This window comes from Passer montanus, unplaced genomic scaffold (assembly GCF_014805655.1).
Source record: "Passer montanus isolate IOZ18808 unplaced genomic scaffold, ASM1480565v1 scaffold34, whole genome shotgun sequence".
Lineage (NCBI taxonomy): Eukaryota > Metazoa > Chordata > Aves > Passeriformes > Passeridae > Passer > Passer montanus.
The window spans coordinates 2075202-2098216 of NW_024368152.1; the positions used below are offsets into that span (position 1 = coordinate 2075202).

The 23015-nt window shown below is 35.3% G+C and overlaps 1 protein-coding gene across 2 annotated transcripts in view; it reads right to left on the bottom strand.

The window, feature by feature from the left end:
- MYOM2 (myomesin 2) overlaps nucleotides 1-23015 on the bottom strand; it is a 75684-nt gene that overhangs the window by 16742 nt on the left and 35927 nt on the right. The window contains exons 16-29 of one of the 2 annotated variants that reach the window (XM_039715713.1): nucleotides 22150-22333; nucleotides 18620-18794; nucleotides 17080-17201; nucleotides 16279-16299; nucleotides 14749-14936; nucleotides 12151-12277; nucleotides 8899-9077; nucleotides 8588-8702; nucleotides 7863-8019; nucleotides 7664-7770; nucleotides 5822-5866; nucleotides 5218-5354; nucleotides 344-488; nucleotides 164-223 (exon numbers count right to left, since the gene is read on the bottom strand). In XM_039715713.1, coding sequence (XP_039571647.1) covers nucleotides 164-223; nucleotides 344-488; nucleotides 5218-5354; nucleotides 5822-5866; nucleotides 7664-7770; nucleotides 7863-8019; nucleotides 8588-8702; nucleotides 8899-9077; nucleotides 12151-12277; nucleotides 14749-14936; nucleotides 16279-16299; nucleotides 17080-17201; nucleotides 18620-18794; nucleotides 22150-22333 — 1762 coding nt within the window. The remainder of the gene's footprint in view (nucleotides 1-163; nucleotides 224-343; nucleotides 489-5217; nucleotides 5355-5821; nucleotides 5867-7663; nucleotides 7771-7862; nucleotides 8020-8587; nucleotides 8703-8898; nucleotides 9078-12150; nucleotides 12278-14748; nucleotides 14937-16278; nucleotides 16300-17079; nucleotides 17202-18619; nucleotides 18795-22149; nucleotides 22334-23015) is intronic. The other variant, XM_039715714.1, reaches the window with a different exon arrangement.

Below are 23015 nucleotides of genomic sequence, written 5' to 3' on the forward strand. Positions count from 1 at the left end.
CACAAATTGACAGTGTTGGAAAATAAGATCCACCAAGGTTTCAAGTGTCTCCTAAGACTGAAAAATATCTTCTAATAAAGAACACAAGCTGTGTTTAGCACTCCCCAGGGATGAATCATTAGCTGCAAACTGGGCCTGAAGTCACCAATCTGCTCAGTCTTACCTTGTTTTCTGAGATATTCCTTTCGTTGGAGCTCAGACTCAGCCAATACTCCCTTGAATGCTAAATTTTGGAAGAGGTGAATGAAAAATGACTTAGTCACAAAACTACTCAAAGAATAATTGAAGTTCACTTCTTCATCAGAGTCAAAGTTTCAGCATTTCAACGTTTCAGTGAACATACCATCTCCAATGAGAACTAATGAGGACTGGTTTTTGGCCTTTCCATCCTGAATCTGTACTGTGTAGGTACCTTCATTATCAATTGTAAACTTTTCCATCACCATTTCTATAATGCCATTTGAACGGTCACAATTTATTTTATGCCTCTGAAATAAACAAATAAGTACTTTAGTACAGTGTAAATTACTTATGATTCTTATTGAATAAATTAAGAGTTACATTCCTTCCCCCACAGTCAAATTTTTTCATGTAGTTTTAATTGTAAACTAAGGGAAGAAAATGCTTCATTTATTTACTGTTGTGCAATAAGATCCCAGTGGTGACAGAAACCTTGTGTGCAGCTGTATTTGGAATCCTCAAGTCATCATAATATAGCTGGTTTCTATTTAAAAACAATTGTTTATGGCACTGTGCATATTTGAAGAGCCTACCAGCCAGCCTTTAGCTGCATTACAGCTTCCAGTTCAACAAGGGGGTTTGCTAGGCAGAAGGACTATTCCTTGCAGAAACAACTGGAAATATTAAACATAGATCTCTGAATAAAACCATCACACCAAATCCAAAAGGTCATCCCTACTAAACATCTGGGATATATATAGTAGTCAATAGCAGATCCTATTTTCTCATCAGAAGAAATTATTTTCTCATTTAATGCTAGGTGTAATTTTCAAAGAACACTTTATACAAATAACCATGAGAAAAGTAGCTTGTGCAAACCCCAAAGAGTTTCTGGGACCCAAAAGCAATTGACCAAGTCCAGCAAAAGAAAGGTATAATTCTGTCAGGATATATTGTTACCCACTTAAGTGTTTGCAGAATACACAAAACACCAAATATTGACTTGAATTCAAAGTTAAATATGCTTTTCACTGTTTGTGTCCTTTATATGTTTGCTTTTTATTAAATATTCCAGAAATATAAATTATTGGCAAGCATCATCATGGAAACAGAAAGTTACAAGCTAGTATTGGATGATCTTTGCAGAATATGTGTTTAGAATTTTCAGGTACTGTTTTAGATACAACCATGTTTTACTAATATACTCTTTTATTCAGTGAGTTACAACTATGAGGACAATGTCCCCCACTAACAGTGATGTTTTTTCAATCTCAACTAACAAATTCCTAAAGCTAAGTAAAACTAACCCTTAGAAGTTTCTTGGTGAATACTTTTGGGTAAACGATGTGGCAAAGGATATTACATACTAAGTTCCAGTCACAACTGCACAGAACAATAAACGTCACCAACTAGGACTTATATGCAGTGAACTACTACCCTGTTACTTTTAAATTTACTGTTAAAAAGAGACATGATGTCTTATAAACAGGATGCTCTGATAAACCTGTTTATTGGTCTCCAAAAGTAAAAAATGGTACTAAAGTAACAGATAAAGTTTAAGGATGAAGAAGAAAGAAGAAAGATAAAAAAAGCTAGTAAAAATGCCATTTATTAAGCTCTCTAGAATCTTATTGAAATGGAAGAACCTCTAAGTCCCCTAAGATCCAAAAGTAAAAGAATGACCCCACAAATATATCTGCTTTAGCTCTGAGGAATTCATCTTGGCCAGCCTCAAAAACAGACTCACTGTTGTATGGATAACAAGTCTGGAAGAGCAGTGTCACACAGTCCAGATATTTAGCATTCAATACTGGCATTTTAAAATGGATAAGTCTTTTCAATTTTAATGGGACAATGGACGAATGAAGAAAAAGAAAATATGTGGAATTGACAAAGCAGATGTCTAACAGATTGATCAGAATAATAATAATTTTTAAGGGATATGCATGTTAATTTAGATACACAATTTTCCATACATACTACAAAGAAAGATACAATGTCAAAGAATAAGACAAGATAAAATTAATTGGGAAATTAAGTAGAAAATCTACTTGTGTTAGAATTCATCTGTAAGAGTTAAGGTGATAGGTGAGGAAGGTTTAAAAGAGCATTAATAAACTTACCTAAACTATCAAAAAGTGCAAATTTCAATGTGCAAAAGTCAAATTCTTGCTTACAACCTCTTCCCCTCAGAAGCCAAGGACTACACTGGCATTTACTTCAAGACTTCCCAGGGAGAACATTAAATTAAATTTTGCCAGAAGTAGAAAAGTTTAAAAAAAAAAAAAGGCAAGATGTGTTTTAATCTGATTCTTTATGACACTTTTTAAAATTTTCTAGTTTTATTAAGCAAAATATTAAAATATTAAAATTAAATATGAGTAAATGGGGCTCAGTTAATTCTATTTTAAAATGGAAAATTATTTTGAAATCTTACCAAAACCAATCCCTGTTAGGACCTAGCAGGAAAAGTTTATCACTTCAGCCAATGTCATGAATCAGGCCGCAATTCACCAGCATAATGGTCTATTGAACATGTTCAGTGACTGTAGCCCAGCCTCCAGACAGGTTTTAGAGTGCAATTAGGCTTCTAACTATTGCCATTATGCAGCAAGATGAAGTTCAATGATTTTATGGGCATCATAAATATTAGGCTTTTATGTGACTTTCCACAAAAATATCATCTGTCTCCAAACATAAATGTCACCTGTGGGTTACTAATTAAAGCAGTGAAATAATGCAGCTTCATTTCAAGACTCTTTCTGATGTCAACACTTCCAAAACATATGCAAACTAAAAATAGCTCATTCTGATCCACTAACATTGCCAAGACAAAGTACTGTCATTTCAATACATCCTAGGCACAAATATTCAGGTTTTCAGTGCTATGGTTTATTACTTCTTAAAGAAAGAAAAACAGAGAATTATTTTACTCAGAAATACTTCTTCTTCCACTTGTCAATATGTAATTAAAGGAAATGCTCTCTGCTTTTTTATGGTATGAAAATGCTGATAAAGCTTTTCTGATCCAAACCAGGATTTGCATTCTCAGGAATAAACCTAATCTTTCAAACAGCTGCACTGGAGATTAGCTCTCCACAGGAAAGGATTCCCAGTGCTGTGCTTATGGTCTGTAGATGAACCATACTCTTGCCCTGAAAAGGCATGACCTTGCTTTCTTCTCAGCCCAATCTTTTGTATGCCCCTTTATATGAAAGATCTTCCTAGAGCTATAAAAATGTGGGGAGCTGGTGGCCTACCCTTTCATCTCTATGTAGCTGCTCAATGCATGGTTTCTAATCCAAAACTAAAAAAACCAAAGGTGATACCATATACAAATTTAATGTATATGGACACTGCTGCATTGTCAAGTGCCTCCCACATTATACATAAAACTATTAATATCAGCCTCAGAGAGGATTTGGGAACAGCATGTCTTGTTGGTTTGGAATCCAAAACTGAAGCAACCATTTTTTTGAGGTATTTTTCTAAAATATTTGTGCTTAACACTGCTCTGTGTGCAAATTCTCCTTCTGAATGGAGAGAGTCCAACTCTTTTTCCAGTATGAATAGGCTCACTCTGCAACAGAATTCTATACTGAAAAAAAAATTTTGAGTTATAGATTGGCCTTCTTTTCAGGTATTATCACACCTTAATAACATGATATTAAGAATCTAGGGAACTAAGAACTAAGGGAATTAAGAACCAGGGAACTACAGGCCTGTCAGTCTCACCTCAGTGCCAGGGAATATTAAGAAGTGGCTACATCTTGAGAGACACCAAGCAACATGCCAAGGACAACTAGGGGATAAGGCCCAGCCAGCATGGGCTTGTGAAAGGCAAGCCTTGCTTTACTGACCTGATAACCTTCAGTGGCAAGATGACCCACTCAGTGGATGAAGAAAGGGCTGTGGATGTTGCCTGCCAGAAATTAAGTCAAGCCTTTGACACTGGATCCCACAGCTTTCTCCTGGAGAAACAAGCTGCTCATAGCTTGGATACAAGTACTGCCTGCTGGCTGGATGGCCAGGGGCAAAGTGGTGCTGAATGGAGTTAAATCCAGTTGGTAGATATCACAAATTATATTCTCTAGGGCTCAGCAGTGGAGCTGGTCCTGTTTAATATTGTTATCAATTATCTAGAGGAAAGGATCAACTTGGGTGGGAGTGTTGATCTGCTGGAGGGTAGGAAAACTCTGCAGAGATATCTCGACAACTTGGATAGATGGCTTGAGACCAGTTGCACGAGGTTCAACAAAGCCAAGTACCAGGTCCTGCCCTTGGGTCAAAAACAAGTCTTGGGAAGGAGTTGCTGGAAAGTGGCTCAGTGGAAGAGGACCTGGAGGTGCTGGTCAACAGCTGGTTGAGCATGAGCCATCAGCATGTGCCCAGGAGGTCCAGAAGGCCAATGGCATCCTGGTCTGCATCAGCAACAGTGTGGCCAGCAGCACCAGAGCAGTAATTGTACTCAGCACTGGTGAGGCCACATCTCAAATCCTGTGTTCAGTTCTGGGCTCATTACTGCAAGATAGACATTGAGGTGCTGGAGTGTGTCCAGAGGACAACGGAGCTGGTGAAGGGTTGGGAGCACGAGTCCTGTGAGAAGCATTTGGGGAAGGTGAAGTTGTTTAGCCTGGAGAAACAGAGGCTCAAGGGGACCATTAGTGCTCTCTACAACTGCCTGAAGGAGGTTGTACCCAGGTTGGGAACAGTCCCTACTCCCAAGTAACAAACAATAGGACAAGAAGAAGAAGCCTCAAGACTGGATATTAGGAAAAATTTCTTCACTGAAAGAAGAAGGCTGCCAGGGAAGTGGTTGAGTCACCATCATTGGAGGTATTTAAAAGACAAGTAGATAGATGTGGCACTTAGGGACATGGTTTAGTGGTGGACTTGGCAGTGCCATGTTAACTGCTGGATTCCATGATCATAAAGGTCTTTTCCAGCTTAAATGACACTATGATTCTGTGATAACAATAGAAACCTGCAGGTTTCTTAAACAAAATCACTTTCATATACTACACATTATATACTTACGTCACTGTTTTCGACTTCTTTGTCATTAATGACAAATCTGAAAGTAGAATCTGGAGATAAGCTTTCAGCCTGGATCCAGAAACGAACTTCTCCTTTATCAAGAACTTCATAAGCTAATTCTGATTTCAGTGGTATTGCTACAAAAAGAATCAAAAATCAGTAGTTATGAAACCTTGTGAGAAATAGGAATATTACAGTAAAATATTAGCAATTCCCTATTATTTATGGATTTTTGGATATCAAATAAATTATGCACAGGTAAAAGTCCTCTAATGCAGTCTTTGGCTGATTTTTAAATAAATTTCTCAAAGAGAGAAGAGAATTTACAGCTTATTGTTTGTACATTGTGTAAGGATTTTGCTAGTAACAATCTATAATGTATTGTTAAACTTGAGACATTTAGGAATGGCGATTTCATTTGATGTCACCTAAGAGTCTTCTAAATAAAGTAAAAGATAAGGAAGCAAGGTGTTCCATGCTAAATGAAGCCACCATGAAAAATGAAGTGCTATGGTCTCAGAAAGAATCTTTTTGGAAGTGCAGTCATTAGTATGTAATTATATTCCTTCTAGAAGTGTCTAATAGATTCAGATCTTCAACTTACTTGGATTCTTTATTTCATAGCTTAATGCCATCAAACGTTCAAACTCTGAAAATAAGAAAAATTATCACATTTTAGTTTATTCTGAAAAATACAGACAGCAAACGGGTGCTGACAAAAATAAATATCAACATCAACAAAGTTATCTCCTTAAAGCTTTTATACGAATACACAACTCTTAAAAAATGACTTAAAAATAAAATTTAAGAAACTTAAATTCTAATACATGGATTTAGCAAATATTCCTATTGCATGCATTTTAGTGCACACTCTCTTATGCCAGGGAATCTAAACAAAGGCCAAAAACTATTTTATACTTTAAAAATAGCAATATAAAAGAAAGATGGGAAACAATGGCTTCTAATCAGTGTATAAGGTTCCTTTGTCCCCTGACTTCCTTTCTTGGACTGTTCCTGAAAATTTTGTTTTACTGTGGCAGGAAATAAGATTGAGTGCAGGTTAGTCTGAAATTATGCACCATCTAATTAATGCACCAGATCCTCATGAAGGCTGTGTGAAAGTCTGTTACTGTGGCAGGAAATAAGATTGAGTGCAGGTTAGTCTGAAAACAGCACAGAAAGTTCTAATTAATGCACCAGATTCTCATGAAGGCTGTGTGAAAGTCTCAAATTTATTTTAGATTTTCATACTAATCCTGTTTATCATAGTCATTACCAATAAAGATTTGGAAAATGAACATTACTGCCAATTCCAAATTTAGAGATAATGTAAAGACCAGAGAAAATTAGCATGGATTTATGACATGATAGATGATTTAGCAAAATTACAGGAGAATTTATAGCTTTTGAGAGAGTAAATGGGCAGTGAAATGATGGTTTTCAGTGTTAAGATGAAAAATGTGATACTTGTTCAGGGATCCAATAGAAATAAAATTGCAATTTTCAGTGATATATGATCAGGAGAGACGTAGGGGAAGAATGGGATGGGAAACACCTTCAGACCTTTATACAAAAAAATTTCAAAGCTAGAGCAGATGATGACAAGATCTACAGAAAGATTTCAGAGTGGTGCTTCAAAACTTAGCTAAAGGGCAGTTCTCATGATAACGGCTCACAAATCTTCCATGTTCCAGAGAACTTTTTTTTCCCCCGCCCCGAACATGGATTTCTTCTCAACACCTACTTGGAAAGGGTGGCTTGACATGTTTCTCACTGTGATTCCTTAAATGGCTTAGTAGGTTGAGAAGCAGAGGGATTTTAATACTTGAGGAACTGGACAGAGCAATTACAGCCAAGAACTGTGAAAGCACCAAAGTAATTTTTATTTCACGCAAAATAGCAAACACTACTATTTGTTTTCTATGTCAGCATATCTCAATGCTAGAACAAAGTGAGACTGAAGCATATTAATTGTGAAAAAAAAATAGCTACAATGAAATAAAGCAAAACTAACATATATGTAAGCCAAATGATAATTTGACCCAATGTATTTAGACCTTGCTTAAGCATCACCGTTTTTCTCACTAATTTCCTGCCTCTCGGTTATGAGAAACTGCATCTAAAGCCTCAAGCACAACTGGAAGTGTAAGGGATATTTACAAACACCATTATAATCCCAGCACAATGAAAACAATTCTAATTTACCATATTTTTTTATCTTTATCTAGAAAATGTTGCCTGAAGTTATCCCAGCTTCCATTATTATGATAATCAGAAAAATAAGTAATCACACAAAGCATGTTGTGGGCTCTTTTTTGTTTTTCTTTAACACATAGAAAATAACGTGAGAGTTTTAGGGTTCTGTTCTGTTTTTTTTTCCTTGGGCAATTTTTAGTGTAGTTGAGGTGATCCAGTGAAGAAATATTTGAAATTGTAAGGATCTTACCTTGATCATCCATAACGAAGCTGGACGAAATCCCATCTGTGTCACTAACTGAGATAGAGTAAGTTCCCAAGTCTGATTTATCAGGATTTTTGAAGTACAGCTTAGAACTGAAAACACCAATTAAAAAGAATATAATTAGCTGTGTATCACATTTTCAACATGACTTACTGATTTCCTTTGGTAGATTGGCATTACTTACTGATTTCCTTCTGTTTCAATCTTAAATTTATGAGAATCATCAATCTCCTCATAAGATTTACCCCATGCAAAATGAGATGCATCTGTTGCTTCTTTGCACTCAAAAGCCAGGTAAATATTACCCTCATCATCCACACCTGAATAGATTTCTTTTGTTCCTGCAAAATAGGAATCAATGCAAATGTCAAGACTGCATTTTTCTGTCAAGGTGAAATTCATAAATTACTAAAGCCCATATCTATTTTGTCCTAAAATATAGTGATTTTATTAGCAGATCTTAAAGCAGGTTTATGTCATATGCTGACTTAGCATCACATGCTATTAAGTTTCTTACTCTACATGCAAGAAATGAATGATAATACTAATAAATGCTTATTGAGAAACAAATGAATAAGATATAACTGAATGTGAGAAGATATGAATGTTTAAACAAACCAATTTTATTATCATTCCTGAAGCTTTAAGAAATGTGTTTCACAACAAGTAGCACCTTTGTTAGAATAAAAACCAGAACAACTGATTATCAAATAACTCCTGAAGTAAGTAAAGGAAAAAATGAAAAAATTCTAATCGCTGTCTCCATATCCACATAATTATTTCTTTAAGTTTTAAAGCGAAGAGATTCTTAATTTTTTAAATACTTATAGTGATACAATATCAAATTAGATTGATTAAATGCAACTCCAAGTACTTTAGAAACAGAGGAGATTAAACAGTTCATTTTACCTGGCCGTTCCTCAACAAGCACTGGTTCAGATATTTCAGATGACTTGCCTACCCCAGCATCATTCACTGCACGAACTTTGAAAACATAGGTATGACCCTCATGTAAATCAGTGACCTTAAACAAGATAAAGGGCAAAGCCAATTTAAAAAACAAGATAAAGAGCAAAGCCAATTTAAAAAACAATCTACTATTTTGTTTACTCATATGAAGACATTAGCAGAAGCTGAAGTTCAAATGCACATCATTTTTATACTCAATCAGAACTTCTACTACTTAGTTTTATATTAATATTAATCAATGAAAATGTTACCTTAAAATAGCGCTTTGAAGTGGGTTTTTCATTAGCAGTGATCCAGTCTTCTGCATCTACTTCTTTATAGTCCACTAAATACCCAGTAATGGGGCTTTTGCCTTCATACACAGGAGCTTTCCACAGAAGAACTAGTGATGTTTTTCTAATTTCACATATCATGAGATCATAGGCAGGACCTAAAATATTTCAAATATTGGAAATTCACTTCAATATAATAAAATTTTGCAAGCAGTTCCTGTAGAGGCTGAAATGTATCGCTAAAATTTTGACTGTATCTGCTTTCAAAAATTTCATCTTTTAGAATACACTTGGTATATGTTGTATTTAGGCCATTTCCCCCTCATGGCTGTATACAGCAATACCTGCCTCATACAGCGAGTGACATCAGTATTCTGAAGCATACTAGCTTAGCTAGATCTCAGTAACTCTATTTTAAGGTTAAGCTAATCATGTGGAAAATCCATGCAGTTTAAGATTTTCCAACAAGAAAGAGAGGCTTCTTGTCTATTATTTAACTCACCAGCCTCACATCAAAGTTGCTTCACTGAGCCTGATTTAGGTTCATAATTTAACATCAGGTTTTTTATCTTTCCATTAGCATACATGAGCCATGATCTTTCAAAGTAATCCAAAATCCGGTGGCACCAAGGGACTTTGGATCAGGCTTCTTGTTCCCTGATAAAAGAATTTTTATTGAGAACTGGATAGCTGCAGCTGAGAGGAACTTTTCAGGATGAATGATATCTGTTAGGAGAAATATTTAAACCAAAAATATCCTGATACTCTACAAATAAGTGAGAGTTTATGCTTGCAACTACCAGGTTATCTTCTTCGTACTATACTTTCCTTCTCTTTCACATAACTGTTGAAGTGCCATTCAGTGTAACTTATAGCAATTGTTTTTACTATACTCTTGATATTTATTTACTAGTGTAAATAAATATAAACGTAAAGGCATAATTATATCCCTTTCCTACCATGGTCAAACACTCATGACAGAATTCTCATATTCAGTCAAATTATATTGCTTGCTTTTTGTGCTTTAGATGTAGAAAGCTGAAGGCTTAAGGATTAACTTGAGACTTTAAGATTTCCTCAGTTTTCAAGATATTAATTTTCTTTACAACACATCTTACCATTTAAAATAATAACAAAAAAGGAGTGGAAAGCCTTACAAATAAATCTAATTGCCATTCCAACCTACATGATGTTAGCCAATGATGAATGAACATAAAATTTGTAAAAGATGACATTCAGCAAATGCACTGGGGGAAAGAAAAAAAATGAGACAAGCTTTTCTCCAAAGTGGATAAACACATTTCAGAAAAAAACCATATTAAATATATGTTAAAGATATTAACAGATATAAAGATAAATATTATATTTCTCAGGGAAAGAATGCCATTTTCAAGGAACCTAAAGGCTTCCCTCATGGCTCTTTTAAAAATCTCAATCTGAATATCCATATATCCACAGATAATTAAAAATACACTGTCAAATGGACCTGATAGAAATCTAGACAGTAGAAGGAAAAATGTAATGAAGCATGTTCTATTCTGAGGAGTCAGAGACTCCAGACATTTCTTTTTATTTAAAGCAATGTAAGATAATCCATTAACTATCATTGCTAGCACACAGAAACTCACAAAGACACCTAAGACTAAAGTTCTGTGGAAGGATGAAATAATTATAGACTCTGGGCAAAGAATCCATCACTTATGCTGGAAATCCTGCAAAATGTTTTGGCCTTTCTCAGGAAACCTTCCTTCTATATCAAATATTCTATATATGGAAGAATATTTTGTTGACACTGGGAGTATATTGCAGTCACATTGCACTAGTCCTCAGTACCTTTAGTAAGTCTGGGAAGCAGGTCAGGCTCTTTCTCCCAGTTCTTAACCTCAATTATTTCTTTTCATTATTGCTAAACCATTGTTTAAAAATGTATTTTTAAAAAGGCTTGTGAAATATTTAACAGGTATGGAGATTTGAGTTTTTTTGCAGGGTGGGTAATGTTGTTTGCCTGTAGTGGTTTTTTTTTAAGCAGGAGGAAAGCAATACTGTCTATTCAACTCATATCATAATGAGAACAATGTAATCACCCAAACACTAAAAAGGTCAGATCGTTCATTATGGAAATTTCACTCTCTCCATTTCCTGAAAATACGTTTTATTTTATTTCTTTATCTGTCATTAAAATGAAGGATAATTTTCACTTCTTTACACACCGCAATTTCAATAATGTTTTGAAAAAACTGTAGAGAGCATAAATCGTAGATAATTGTGGAAAAATAATTGTTCAAATGATGATGAATTTACACTAAATATCACAAGATTATAAGAAAATGCAATTAAAGTGAGTTAAGGTCAGGAGATTAACTGTTTTGTTATTGACAGTTTGGTCATGTTATTAAATCCATATGTTAATATTTTTGAACTTTGAAGAATTTAGCTACAAAACATAAAGATAAATGGCTTTTCAGCAAAGAATATGAGCATTTAAAGGAGATAACTTGGAACTTAATAGTATAATTTTTGTTTTAGAAGGCAAAAAGAGGGGGATTTTTAAGCAGGCAAATGACTTGCAGAAGGTAGAGTTACTCTCTAAGTGCTCTACTCAGCATTGAAAAATACTTATTTAGAGTAGTGTCTCCAGTTTGTTCACTGTCACTACTACTGTAGGTTTGCTAGGACATTTGTTCTAACACCTGACTAATAATAATCTCTCAGGTATCACCTAGGTACAACCCAACACCTACACAAGTACTCTATTGGAGAATAGAAGACTAGCTGTGCCACTTGTCTCTACGTCAAGAAACAGACCTCTTTCATGTGTTATTTATGATCAAAAGCCAATGTAGTTTTGGAGTCTGAAACTCCAGGAATATTTCTAACGGACTGCATTTATGGTGCAGAGATATTGTACAGGTAGTGAGTGTGAGGTGTAGCTTGTAGGGCTTAAAGAGGTGATAGAGATACAAAGAGACTAAAGACTCAACATTCTTCTGAGCTGGAGAGAGCAGTGAAAGAAAGGGACACTCAGCAGGCTAAGTAAAGGTCATCTGTTTCCCAGGAAATAGATGTCATCACTGGAGGTGTGGTGGTAACTTTTAACAGATCTCATAAGCAAGGGCAACCTTAACAAGAACTATGGAAGAAATTAAGCAAAATATATCCTGCAGAGTTTGGCTGGGACTCCATGGCTGTGTTTTAAGGACTTTAAGATTAATGAAGAACTAATATACTTACCAGGTTCTGGCATAGTCCAGGCTTTACACTTAAAATGCTCACTGGGATCTGAAGGTTGACCTATTCCAACCAGATTTGCAGCAGCAACTTTGAATTCATAGAAGGCATCTTCAGTCAAATCCTCTACCTTTTTTCATTTGAGAAAACAATTTAATATATCAAAAGCCATTATTTACATTCATTTAATAAATACTTGGATATAAACATTAGTTAATTGATTATCAGGCCTTACTGCTGTGCTGAAGGGTTGAAATTGAAGACTTTACTCAAACCAAACACACCGGAGAGTTCTATATGTCCACATCTCAGTCACACAATCTCAGGAATAACAGCAGTCATATTTTGGCATGAAAAGTTGTAAGAGTTTAGAGCAAAGATTCAAGGAGCCAAATCAATGAATGACCACCAGCAGATACTTATGGGTGAGTGTTCCAAAATTAAATACCTTCTTGCATTGCTTGTGAATGGCTGTTCATAAGCCATTCACTTAAGTGAGAGTTAAAATTGTGTTTTGCTTAAAAAGGTCACAAAGGACTGACCTAGGAAGAAAATGAAATTATAGGAAAATAAAAGAAAAATCAATTAATTCTACAATGTTGTGATGTAACTATAGGAAAGAGCCTCTCAGTAGTATTTTGTAGCTTGTATGAATCTTTCTCTTTTGATGTTACCTACCACTACAAAGTGAGAAAGTAAGCACTGGTAATGGGATGAGCAGATTCCATAATAATCCTCTGCAAACATCCCTGGTAAATGAAATCTGATTTATCTAAAGAGTCCATCCCCACAGCAGCATCTCAGATTTTAAGATCAAAGTGAAGGACTAAAAGGCATTAATGTCTTGACACCCAAAACACCTCATGGCAGCAGCCCTCTTCCATCCTTCTTCTTCCAGGACACCTAAATACAAAAAAACAAGTCTTCTACACCTGATTCCTCTGAATAATTTTTCCACAGTTATATTTAATCATATGTCTCAAGAGACATAGCTAAGAGTGGTACTCCTAGTGGAGATACCAAACAGTTTTAGATTTTCATGAATAGTTTTCTTTGAAAATGTGAGCTATAGAAAGGATTATGGTTGATTTTGTAAATTATAAAAAAATGTGATGGTAACAAACATATGGGATAGCATCAAATACAAGACCAAAGCAAACAAGATAATACAGAAAAGTCAGGCACCAAAATAATTCAGACATATATTCCTGAAGACAAGGAGCTATATAGTGTGACCCAAAAGACAGAAAAATAGATCATTCTGTAAAAATTATTTTGAAATCCAAGGTTATTAAGGGAAAGAATATTTGTGGGTCTCCCATAGAATCATTTGAACAGAGAAGATTAAACCTTTAGTGATTTCCCAGTGCTGTACTGAACATCTCAGGCATTCACAGTTTGCAGCATGTAATAAAATATTCTGTGCTACTAAAAGCTGTCTTGGTTTTGTTCACCATCAGTATTTCAGATTCTAGCCATTTAAACTAATGTATGAAGATGCACCTTTAGGCACAAATACAGTTACTGGCAGGACTGACACTTAAATACCTAGCCAAATTCTCAATGGTAAGCCCTAATTTACATTACTCATTTGTTTACAAATGCATTAAGAACAAAAATATGTGGAAAGCATTACTTAGTATTGCCCTTTCATGCCAATCCTCCTTGCCCTTTTTTATTTCTCAGCATCCATGGTCCATCTGCTATGTCAGAGATGCCACTCATGGAATCAGTCACAAGCACACACACACCTGAGTATTGCTGCCTGCTTTCTATGCATGAAACATTCTCCCCCAGCTCATCTGCATTATTATCTTCTACTTCAGTGTCAAATTACCTGCAAGACTTCTGTCCTAAGGTTTACAGGAAATTTGCTGACTTGTAGAAATAAAATTTTTGGTATTTGTGAGTAAAATCTGATTGTTTACTTTAATTTAAAAAGCATCACATTGATTGATTACTTGGTATATCCTATCTCCCTAACTTTTCTTCATGGAAGTTTACATCAAAATTTTCTTATTTTAAGAAACATTTCATAAATTGCAAGTGCAACCAGAAGTAATTTATTTCAAAACTGTATTCTGTGAAGGAGGTGACGAGACATAATGCTGAGTTCATTAATAAACATGCCTTTTCAGCTGAAGGCAGATTTTGAGAGTAAGAACAGAAACAGTTATATTTTCCTCAACCCATCTCCATTTTGTTTGCAAGTCCTCAGTACTACAGAGAGCAGCTGTTTGTCCTGCAAAATGCTTCCATCCTTTCTCTGTATGTTTTTATAGTGATGGTGCATACAGTGATCATTAACAAAAATAGCTTGGGGAACATTTTATAGCTCATTCTTCTTATTCCTTGTGAAAAATGTGCTTCACAATTTTCCCTCCAAAATTTACATATCACAGTGGTCTTATTTGTATTAGAATTGCACAGTAGGAGATGGTAATGATCTTTTAGCCCAGGTGTAACATTGCTGCACTCTGAATGGAAGTGCCTAGTTTTATTGAAGTAAGTATTTAAGGAATTTCTCTGTTAAAAAAAAAAAAAAAAAAAAAAAAAAAATTCAAATCAACTGCAAAAACATAATGAGCAAAAAATACTAACCGTGTAAATTGTCCGGGTAATAAGGGAAGAATTGACTTCATGCCAGTTTTGATGGTTAGCTTCCCGTTTATCCATATAATAGCCAAGGATTGGTGAGCCTCCACTGTATGTTGGTGCTTTCCAGCCAAGGGTCATTGAATGCCCATCACAGTTCAGAAGAGTGATACCGTGAGGATATGAAGGACAAGCTAACAAGGAAATAAGCAACTTAAGAGTTAGGACAGAGTCTAAAAACACTGCAGTGTAGAAGTTACTTAGCATTTTTGATCTTGCTTCTGTTTTCTGCAGCATACTGTTCTCAGCTGCACAATGAGAGCAAAGTAAAAAGTTGTAAAGCTGCTAACCAGCATTCATTTTATCACCAGATATAAACATGGGAGATTTTAAAACATCTGCCAAATGTTTTGCCCTCTCAGAAGGTAGCAAAGAAGAATAGATGATTTTTGCAGGGAAATAGTAATGCCAGCATCTCCAAACCAAAAATTATGCTAAAGGATTTAAATGGGTCAGAAGACCTCGTCCTAGGAAGAAAAAAAATAAGCTGCTCAAATACTTATGGAATACAGTAAGACTCATCCAGTAAAAAAAGAAAAAATATTTGAATGAAATTAAGTCATGTGACTGACTGATCTATGGCCACCACAGTTTTCCTGTACTGTCCTGATGTTATATGTTTTATTCAGATTGTGACTGCTTTTTGACCCAGAAAGAACAGAAGATATTTAGAATTTCAGTAACTAAACCCATGTTGAGGAGAAAAGTAATGTCCTTCATGATGTTCCTTGCATGGGTTTACTCCCTTCTGTAGCAGAAGCAGAAATGTCACCAAGGCACCTTCCTATGGATGAAGAAAACCCTTTTTCTGAGCTTTTTAATTCCCTCCTACTGGCAAGCACCACTTGTAGCAAGCAGTTTTGCATTTGTCATCCATACTTTAAAGTCTGCCCAAAGACACCCCTGTCTTGACACGGGAGTGCTTCAATCAGTACAGCTAAACACCTGTCCCTAAAGCTGATCTGATACTTTCAGTTGAATTACCAGTAAAACTTGAGAGAATGTAACTTACCTCATTCAGAAAGGAATACATTAGCAAAGACCTTAGCACAGTCCCTGATCTGTAGCTGTACTAGTGGTCACCATGAAAACCAATAGTAATCAGCAGAGCTGCCCTTTCATACTTTTTTTTTTTTCAGAAATAGTGCTGTACTCAGAGGTCACAAAATGTGGTCTTAGTGTTTACTGCCACTTCTTGGTAAATAAGAATGACCATAGCAAATTCCTGTAAATAATCTTAAACTAATACTACAGAGAGATTCTGGTCATCTCTAAACAATCCTGCTAAATTCTGTAAAGGCTACAAAAATGGACAAAAACTATCCACATCCCATAAGTGTGTGTAAGATCCACGTGCTCTGTGTTTGATGATACACCCCATGCAACCCTCATCTCCAAGGCACACAGTGACAAATAGGTGCAAGTGCATTTACAACACTGTGGTGATAGATGTGCAAGGGTCCATGCACCACCTACCCATATGAGACACACTTCCTCCTAAAAAAGTCAAATAGAGTAACTTTGTCAGTAATATACAAATTTACTTGCTATTGACTACACTGAATTATAAATTTTTTAGAGAATTATTTATCACAAATATGTCTACTAGTTTTCTCCTAGAGGTTGAGGGCACTCTTCTGGGGAAAATGTGTCCTATTTAAATTTTTTTCAGTATGGAGCTGACACTGTCTCTTAATTCAAATTGAACCACGATAGCCCAGTGTATTCTTTGTTGTAAATACTTATTCAACCCTTCACTCAATATGTACCATTCCCACTGAAGGCTTCACAGTTGATCTTACAGAGAAATTTTCTTTGTGGGACACCAGAGGAGGTAGATTGCCCTCCAACCTGGAGCAAACAAAGGGGATTTTCTCTCTTTTTTGTAATTTCAGTAATAAAGTTTACTGAAACTCTTATAACTGGAGCAGATACCATGCTGAAATGATTTGCACCACTCCAAGTCACTTAGAAACTAATTGTCTAACTTACTCACTTTTTAAATTTATTTGATACGGCCTAGGAGCAAAAGGCAACCTGGTCATTAAAGTGCATCTTACCCAATATTTCTAATAGTCATTATAAATAACTTTTTATATAAAACAATGTATTTTCTCTGGAATAGACACATGCCAGAGAATAGACATCATTAAACAGATGTGCATGACGGCTGCAAGGGTATACTATTATAGTAAATCAGAACCAAAGGAGATGATTGCTGAAGATATGTCCCTCATTTGGAAAAGAAGAAGCTGAGTTGCACAGAATCACACTTACTAAGGGCTGCCTGCACTGTTACAGCCTCCGACTCCTGCGAGTTTTCACTCAATCCTACAGCATTCGCAGCTTTCACACGGAAGACATATTGCTCTCCAGTTTCCAAACCATGAACAACAAACCTGGGTTAAAAAAGATAGCATCACATATTAGTGTATATTTTACAAGAATCATTCTGTGCTCTAACATAAAATTGTTGTATCAATTAAAAAGCTCAACTTCATGAGTACTTCACAAAGGAAAATATTTCCAAGAGGGAAACTGCAATAAAAGGCATGATGTAGTACGATATAACTGGAAGGGATGCTGCAGCAAAAATCACAGTACTCATTAGATTGTTAGTACTCATCTAGCAGGTGAAGTCAGATAAAATATATTATATTCCCTCTGAACTTTGCCTTGCTAAATTCTAATCTTTTCTGGGAAGGAACTGTATCTTTCACGGTAATTTTATATTCATTGTCAAAAATAGTTTTGAGTTTTGATCTGAGTTTCTTAGGTAATAACTGTACTAAATAAAAGGTTCAGAGCTATCCTATTGCAATATATGTTCAAATATGAAGAAACAAAATGTTTTTTTCTTATTTTTGTGCTTTCTGAACCCTCTTTGACCAAGAACTAGTCTCTACTTTTTTTGATCGAATTTCTTGACTACTTGAAAAAAGGACTCATCAGAATACAAAGTCACTCAGTTAATGACTGACATAATACACTAAACAAAAAATTATGTGCTTGTTATACAAAATACAAACTAAGAATCTAATCTTCACATTTGATTATTGATTCCAATGAGAATAAATATGACTTTTCACAGAGGAAATTGCTTGAAGAATCTCATAATGAAGTCTGATATCTTCAGGAGAGAGTAAGAAATCATCAGAAATTCAAACAGTGTCAAACTCATGACAAGGGAATTAGAAACAGGGTCTACTGTTCTTTATCCAGAGATGTAACAGATCAAGGAGCTCTGATGTTTCTGGAATGGGACACTTGGCTTTCCTGCACAATAATGTCAGCTGCCAAAGCACTTTTAGCATCATATTTATAGCAGAAATGGCCTGACCTTTTGCTCTGTTATTCATGGACTATGATAAAGCTTTAGAATTCCCTCTCCTTTCTCATACTCTTCCTCATCAGGTCTGTTTACTCCACAACATAACTCATATATTTAAAAGGGCATATTCTGCACTTGCTCATGTCCCAGACACTCCAAATAAAGTCTCTAGAATTTGCTTTTAAAACTGAAGTCATGTAATAGAAAAATATATGAAAAAAAATGGGGAGGGGAATTGCGCTACAATTTGGAAATCTTGGCTCTGAGAGTCTGCAGACTGTTCTTCTTCACATTCATTAAAAAAAAAAAATGGGGAGGGGAATTGCACTACAATTTGGAAATCTTGGTTCTGAGAGTCTGCAGACTGTTCTTCACATTCATTCAACATTCTCCTTCAATTATAATCCTATGGCTTAGCACATAAATTGTCTTAAAAATATCCTGCAGTTTTCGAACCGCCCAAAAATACAGGAATGTTATCAATACCTGTTATATTTAATAGGTTTATGGTTACTGGGTTCCCAGCGATTTGATCCCACCACAGAATACTCAATGTAGTAGCCATATAAATCCTCTTCGTGTTTTGGTTTATCCCATTGAACTACAACTGATGTTTTTGTATTCCTTGTGGCCACCACCTGACCAGGTGCAGATGGTAAAACTAAGAAAAAGAGATAAAACAAATAAATATTAGAAAATACATACAAATAAAAGTAATTTGAACTAGATGAAACACTGTATAATTTGATAATATGTAATCATTACATCTATAACTACTCATACCATGTTAATATTGTTATATGATATGTATTTTAATATATTTCTTTACGTCTGGATACCTATATATATATGTGTGTATACAAATATTTTTTTTCTATTTTTTTTTCAAAATGTTCTGTCAGGCTCCTTACCTATATGATTTTATACAGGTTTTATGATAGTCAATTATAGAAGCACATATTTTCAACTATGAGTGTGGATAAAAGTATACAGATATGAAAATCTTCACTCACTAATTTCCCTCTCAAATAAGAGGTTGATGTATAGCTTATGTCCCTGTAGCATTACTGTGTCAGTAAGAAATGCACATAAACTATAGAGATATTATATCATGAGGATTAAGAAATACTGTCTTACTGTTAACTAATGACAGTCCCAATTCCAAAAAGATGAGCTTTTCAGGATAACTTCAAGCATACATTTTAATGCCAAAATTTTATCTAAAAATAGCTAGATGAAAGTCATAGAAGCATAGGAACACTGGTTGGAAGGGATCTCTGGGGACCATCTAGTCCATCCACCCTATCACTGAGAGTGGGATCATCACCAAGACTAAATCAGTGTGTCAGTTATGGATTTGTATGAGGCTTGAAACCTGACAACGGAGATTTCACAGCTTACCTGCACAACCTTTTCTGTCACTGCACTCTTGCACCTTGCACCTTTCTCATTAAAAGAGTATGTGCAGAATAAACTTACTAAGCTACAATTTTTGGCTCATGCCTCTATTTGTCATTTGACAATGCTGAAAAGTTTGACACCATCATCTTTGCAAGTCTTCAAACTAAATAAACACCTCTCTTCATAGGTCACAATCTCTAATACCCTGGTCATTTTGGTTGCCATACAGAGGACCTCTCCACTTTATAACCATCCCTCTGGACTAAGAAAGCCAGAACTGGGAAACAGCACTCCAGGACCAACCTCAACACCATCAAGAAGAAGAGGATAAAGCTTTCTCCAATTAGTTGACTACAGTTCTCTCAATGTACACTGTGCATTGAGTTCTCTCAATGTGCACACTATGCACTTTACATGCAAAGAAAGTTCGTTGTCAGTTTACCCCCATCTAAACAGATGAATGTGCATAAATAGAACCAGAAATATTGAGATCCAAATGAAAAAAAAAACCCCTTAGTAAGAACCAGCACACAGTCTGTACACTATAAAATATCTATCTGAGCTTTCACAATGCAAGAAACTAAATCAGTGTCTCAGCCTAACACGACAGGTTAAAAGAAACACCCAGTACTCGCCTTTTGAAGATATTTTAGTTTCCTTAGATTGATACTGCAGAGAACTGCAAGCACCATGAAACAAAAGAAAGGCAGCATGTTTTCCACTTAGTCTTTTAATATTAAAATAAAAATTAATACTTAATACTGCTATATTTTATGCAATAAATATGTAAGATCAAATGGATTCAGTCCAATAAATTGGATTTAAGCACAAAAGAAAGGCAGCATGTTTTCCACTTAGTCTTTTAATATTAAAATAAAAATTAATACTTACATACTGCTATACTTTATGCAATAAATATGCAAGATCAAATGGATTCAGTCCAATTAATGTACCTACATTTAAGTTTTTATGTATGTCTACAAGCACATATTCTTGAGCTTCCACTATAGTCAAAGAGCTAGGGCTTAACTCAGTTACACAAATTAATTTAGGGCCATTTTGGACCATCTGTCCCTTCTTCATGGAGTTGTCACATATGACTCGGGAGATAATACCTACAGTCCTCTGAAATGGCAGACTGAAAGCATTTGAAAAAGATATCACTTTGGCCAGTTAAACCGAGTCTTCCAACAGTGCTCAGTAGAGTTCTAAAAATTATTCATCTCACCCCAAAACAGACACTCTACAGCTGGGTGACATGGGGCAACTTATAACATCAGTCACCTTATATTCCAGCCTCCAATGGCCACACTCAGAGCAGAAGCATCTACTGCACCTGTAGATACCTATATGGAAATACCTAAATTTAGATTTTAACCTCAAACTGAATACTCCTTTACCACTCAATTAAATTCCATCATTTTAAGTGTCATTTAGAATGGCCTAGAATACCCCAACCATTTTTTAGTTTCTGCTCATAAGGTACCAACAATCACTGTGTAAAGATTTCCATCCCCATGAAGGTGTCCCAGTCACCCTTAAGAATAACAAATGACACTAAGTGCAGGCAACTAAAAGGAGCCAAGTGTTTCTGATATATTTTAACTCAGGTGGCAAACTCTGTCTCTGAAAATAGTCCTGAAGTTTCTCTTTAAAATAGATTCTTCTGCGTTGTGCTTCATCTAAAGCTGTGAGTTATGCAGAAGGTGTTGCGCTAACCCCTAAGGGATAGCTTATTTTCTGTACTAAGTGCAATAAATACAGTGTTTTTCTTCCCTACCTTGGGGAATGTTGAATGGTTTAAATACTTTCTATGTATTAATGAGACATCAAATCAAGAATATATGAAAGCAAAAGATTCTTTTTTTTTGTCATGTAGTTACAGATCAAGCTGAAACTATGGATTATATTTTTTAACTATGGTATATCAGATACTGTAAATATTTTGTATATTACTAGAAAGTGTACTAGTAAGATATGTGCACTTAAGGTGACGGCTATCAATACATCAAACTGTTATGTGTGGCTTCTGCAAAACTGCAAAAACAAAACAAATATCTCGAAAACAAGATGAATAACCACTCCCTAAATTTTCATTTGTGTTTTTGAATGTGACCCCAAGATAAACACTTCATTTTCATATGGAAAATCACCACTGAATATGTAGTTGTGTCTTTTGCTGAAGTCTACTCATCTGTATGACAGAGGAACAGTGCAGTAGCAGTAATTTGCAACTCAGAATACTAAGAAAGAAATCAAAGGTTACCTTATCTAGCTGAAACTGTAGGGAATTAGGTAGTATATAATTACGTGAGCCAGAAAATATAATTATCAAAGTTACTGATTAAACTATTTTTTGATGTCACATTAATAGAACACTGAAGAGTGAATAACTAAAAAAATTGTACTGATTATTGTTTCCAGTAGCAAGGACTGTGATCACTAGGAAAATTCAGGAAAATCTCTAAAATATGTCATCTTGGTCTTTTTAAAATCATTTACAGAATTGAGCACAACTACTATTATTATAGTTATACTCTAATGAGAGTTGTCTATTTCCAGTTTGTAAAATATCTATTGTTTTTTATATTAATGTCTTGCAATTAATACCTTACCAATAGTATCTTGTGGTTGAATAGGTTCTGTGATTTCAGATGGATCACTGATGCCATTTTTATTTGCTGACAACACTCGGAAAACATATGGTTTTCCTTCTGCAAGGTCAAACACTGCATAGCGAGGAGATTTTACTGCAACCTGTGCATTGACTCTTTGCCAACTTCCGCTGCCAACCATGGACTACAAAAAACAACAAAAAAGCCATGAATCATTTCTGTGAACTGTCAAAAATTAAACATATTGCTGTATTGCATCCTGTCATGAATTTATTTAAGAGCTATGAGAGAAGGATCACTCTCAAATGCCTGACTTAAACATATGCAAATTCTCATTGCTGGTGCTTTCCATTATTCTACAAAAAGGTCGGAATAACTCACTGTCTCCTTGCCTTTCTCGACTTCAATACATACACACTTGTACATACAGCCAGACTTCTTTTAGGGCTGTGACTCTCAACTGTGATTGGCCCCAAAAAATTACTTTCATTCATTATTTCATGTCCTGCAAAACTCACATGAACACACCTAAAGGTTTAGAGTCAAGCAAACAAGCCCTAAATTTTGCAGAAAGATAGGGAGGGAAATGTTACTTTACTCACAGCTTTATTTATTCTGTTGAGTAAGGTCATGTCCCCGAAAAGCATTCATCAAATAAAGTAATTGCTTTTGTGTATTCTCAATACAGCAGCTGAGCTTATCATCACCACAACTGCACATGGAGGAGAGCCAGAAAATCAGTACTCTGAGAGAAGTCTGCTGTCCATTTGATTTCCTACATTAACTATTTAACCAAAAATTAGTCATGGAATCTTTCAGAAATGTCAGTAAAACCCAAGTGCCTAATAAGCAGATTAAAGAAAATT